The sequence below is a fragment of the Lolium perenne genome, chromosome 1 (assembly GCF_019359855.2).
Source record: "Lolium perenne isolate Kyuss_39 chromosome 1, Kyuss_2.0, whole genome shotgun sequence".
Lineage (NCBI taxonomy): Eukaryota > Viridiplantae > Streptophyta > Magnoliopsida > Poales > Poaceae > Lolium > Lolium perenne.
This window is the reverse complement of record NC_067244.2, coordinates 245,974,147-245,978,014: the sequence shown is the minus strand read 5'-3', so window position 1 is coordinate 245,978,014 and position 3,868 is coordinate 245,974,147. Positions and strand designations below refer to the sequence as shown.

At 46.3% G+C, this 3,868-nt stretch overlaps 1 protein-coding gene across 1 annotated transcript; it reads left to right on the top strand.

The window, feature by feature from the left end:
* Positions 1 to 521: 521 nt before the first annotated feature.
* On the top strand, positions 522 to 1,979 carry LOC127339410 (F-box protein At5g49610-like). Its single transcript, XM_051365271.1, has one exon. It carries the CDS (start codon positions 522 to 524, stop codon positions 1,977 to 1,979), a length of 1,458 nt encoding a protein of 485 aa, XP_051221231.1.
* Positions 1,980 to 3,868: the final 1,889 nt, after the last annotated feature.

Here is a 3,868-nt window from a genome sequence, read left to right as displayed (position 1 = left end):
TGATGGGGGCGGTGGCACAGGTAACGAGGTTGACCGGGAGTGCCACTCGCCCCACCAGGACACCTACCGATCTAGGTCTGCACAGTGCCGACGGGAAGCTTCACCGCCGCCGCCACTACATCACGCTCACTCCACCGCCGTCACTATCAACGTCGGTGGGATCCTACTCACAGGGACAAGGTAAATGCTTACAGTTCCTCTCCTACCCGGCAATGATCTACACTAGTCGATCTAGCACATATAACACCCGTATCTTGCCGTGACCGTCTTACCTCCCTCAAAGCGATTGTGTAATACCTGGTTGGCCCCCACCAGACTTCGTTGTAGAAGAACTCTTGGCATCTGAGTGTGCCGGTTGATCAATATAATCGCAGCAAGTTTTACTCTCAAAAAAAAAAAAGCGAAGGAACGCCCCTTCCGTATCGCAAATTCGCGCCCGCATGCCTGCCTTTCGCTTGGTATAAGGAAACCCTAGATTCTCTTGTTCCCTTGCGTTGTTTTCATTGGAGGCTGTCTCGATAATGAATTCCCCCATCGGCCACCGCATCACGAGGACGGAGTTCAGCGCCACGCCATCCCGCGCCGCCGCGGTGAACATGCCGCCGCCGCCGGTGACGACGGAGGCTTCGTCTCTAAGCAACAAGAGAAGAAGGCCGTCCACCACAGTTCCCGGTCGAACTCGCGCGGTGGTGCTTGCGGACGACATCATATTGGAGGTGCTACCCCGGCTCCCCGTCAAGTCCATTCTCCGTTTCCGGGCCGTCTGCCGCTCCTGGGCTGCGCTCTTCTCCTCCAAGGATTTCTGCAGCCTCCACCACATGGCCACCACGAAGGCGACGACACCAGCACCAAAGCTACTGCTAGTCTCGCTCACATCGAAATCGGACACCGCCAAGGTGTACTCATGCCCCCTGTCAGGAGGAGGCGGCCACAGAGATGATTTACTCTTCACCATTGACGGTGCCGCCAGTAACTCTTTGCAAGTAGTGACACCCTCAACATGCTATGGACTCACACTTCTATCTGATTCTCATGCTGATGCGCGAGCTTACTATGTTTGCAATGCCGCCACACGGGCAATTGCGCGTCTGCCACCTTGCCGCTATCCTCCATACAAGTCCAGTGCTGGCCTGGGCTTCGATGACCAGACAAGGGAGTACAAGGTGGTGATGCTGAACATTGGGTATATCCATGGAAATAAGGCGGCCATGTGTGATGTGTACACACCAGGAGCTGATTGTTGGAGGCCGGCGGCTCGACAAGTACCCTTTGGGTTGTTCCGGTTTGCAGTTTCTGCGATTACTCATGCATCCCTGAACGAAATACAGCCAGTGTTTGCCAATGGATTCCTGCATTGGCTGATCAGTCCAAATTTTCTCGGTGAAAGGCCAGAAGCTGCTATCATATTGTTTTTCGTCGCAGAGGAGACCTTTGGATCCGTCCCTTCACCGCCATTCTGGGGACCAACAGAGGGTGGGCGTCCCTGGTCCCAGGCAAAAGGGGAGCACCTGGTTGTGATGGATGGCCATGTGTGTATTGTACGGAACCTTTGTGACAGGATCCTTGTTAGCGCCGCCTTGGAGATTTGGGGACTACTGGACTATGGCTCTGGTGACTGGTCCATGAGTCATCGAATCGATTTGTTTGGGCACGTTGGAAGAGAATTATGCGAGGCACATTTTGTGAAGGTTATTGGTTCGGTTGGCAATTGCAGGTCTACGAAGAAAATTGTGATTTTTACTAGGAGTTACTTTGGTCACATGTCTCCTCAAAAGGTTTACACCTATGATCCTAGGTGTCAACTTCTGCAGGACATCCGTTCCATCACCGAGAGACACACCTCTGCTGCACCCTTGTTCCCTGGTCCAAGATTCAGCTTATTTGAAGAGAGCCTTGCTCCAGTGCACAAATTTGGTCAAGAGCTTGCCCTGCCATCTACCCTGCCTAAGGAAACTAAAGAAACTACCACTACAAACTAGATCAGCCATACGGCCGCCCATCTTTCAGTGTAAATGAAAATTGAGTATAAATAAAATTATTGTTAGACTTTGAGTTTATTCTCAAGGAAAAATAAGTATAAGTAAAGGGAATGTCTTTTGCAGGCGATCAGTGGGAACTAGCTAGCGGTGTCGATGAGGAAGGTCGTTGGTGTCTGTTGACTGGCGACTCTTCCTCGACAGCGCCACATCGTCTTCGAGAGGGCATGTACAGTAGGCCCCCAATTTCCAAGGTTTGGATCTATGGATTCTGTGATAGATAAAAAGTAATCTCTCATGGAGTACTACCGGAAGTTGAGGACACTGAGTCAATGACCTGAACCGGGAGATGTAATGACGTAGTGTGGACATTATACATCATTGAATTGCTGTTCCTGTCAGAGGTTAACTTACTCTGATAAAACTACATGGTGTTGCTGAGTATTTTAGTTGCCTCGTTCTGGGATTCAATCATTTAGTTGTGTTATTCCGAAATGAATATGGATATTATTATCTGGAGTATGATCTAGTACAGTGTAGAGTTTGTGTTTCTGTTAACTTACATTTTGCTTAAAGTGCAAAATCCTAATTTATTTGGCTCGTTCTGGGATTCAGTCACTTTGTGCAAAATCCTAATTTGGTCATTCTGTGATAGATAACACTACGTGGTGTTGCTGAATATTTTATTTGGTTCATTCTGGGATTCAGTCACTGATTTATAGTGTTATTCCATAATAAATCCGGATATTATGTTCTGCAGCAAAATTTGATACTGTAGAGTTTGCATTTTGGTTAATCTATAACAATTTGTCATTTGTCTGAAAGTGTAAAATCCTATTTTTTTGTATAACTAAAGGAAAGTGGTCATATAATGATGTGTAAAACCTAGTTGTATCTGAAAATGTATATGAAGAGATCGGCGTGTTCTGTGTACTAGAAGATTCAGTTACTACAATAAACGTACTGTTTGACTTCCAATTCTTAAGGAAAAAAAGGTAAAAGTAAAGTTAGTTTTCTACTGATGCTAGGACACTTGCAATGCATTTCTTAGCAAATAATTTCATAAACCGATAGACGCAACAATAAAATTAGAACAAATGTAATATATTGCCAGGTATCAATGCTTTAAGAAAGTCCAAAAAAAAAATGAAATCGCGAAATTCATCAAAATATGGATACTGAAGTATCCCTTCAGTTTATTTACCTATAATATAGTTGTTGCGAGACTTGTCTTGCAGAAAAAAAATAGATAACAATGCTTATTGGCATCAGGGCATTGGACACCTAATGTCTTCCAGACGAGAGGACTCTACACTTTTATTCACCTGAAAACTGCAAAGAACCATTTTTATGTGTACATCTGACTGACATTGATAAGATGTCATAATTTTTCTCTGCAGTTGGATAGCTCGCTGGAGAAATCTCTGCTTGGCTTGGAGGCTTGTCCAGTTTGAAGTCCATAATGCTGATCAGCAACTTTACTGGAATCATTCCACCATCACTTAACAACCTCTCAGCACTGCAGGAGTTCGCTTTGCACATCAGCCAACTTGAGGGTTCCATCCCTGAGGGCCTTGGCAGGATTACAGTCTCAAGTTGATTGAACTGGATGCAAACCACCTCTCGGGCATTATCCCTGCAACTTTATTTAACCTCTCTTTGGAGGCGGAGCATGGCGGAGACGACGGCGCCGGCGGCGTGGGATAGCGGCCAAACAGACTTGTTTTTGGTCTGCTAACCGTGATCGAACAAGACAGCGTAACAAGCCCAAGAAAGGAATTCCAGAAGCCCAACGTGTGAAGCGCACTGCAACTTGCCTTATTAGCTTCTCGCGACAGCCCAGTGCAGAACATCATTTCTAAAAATAATGTAAAGCCTTTTCTACTATAGGA

Bases quoted from the DNA above. Each gene is read 5' to 3' on its own strand.
- LOC127339410 (XM_051365271.1), top strand. From the start codon at position 522: ATGAATTCCCCCATCGGCCACCGCATCACGAGGACGGAGTTCAGCGCC.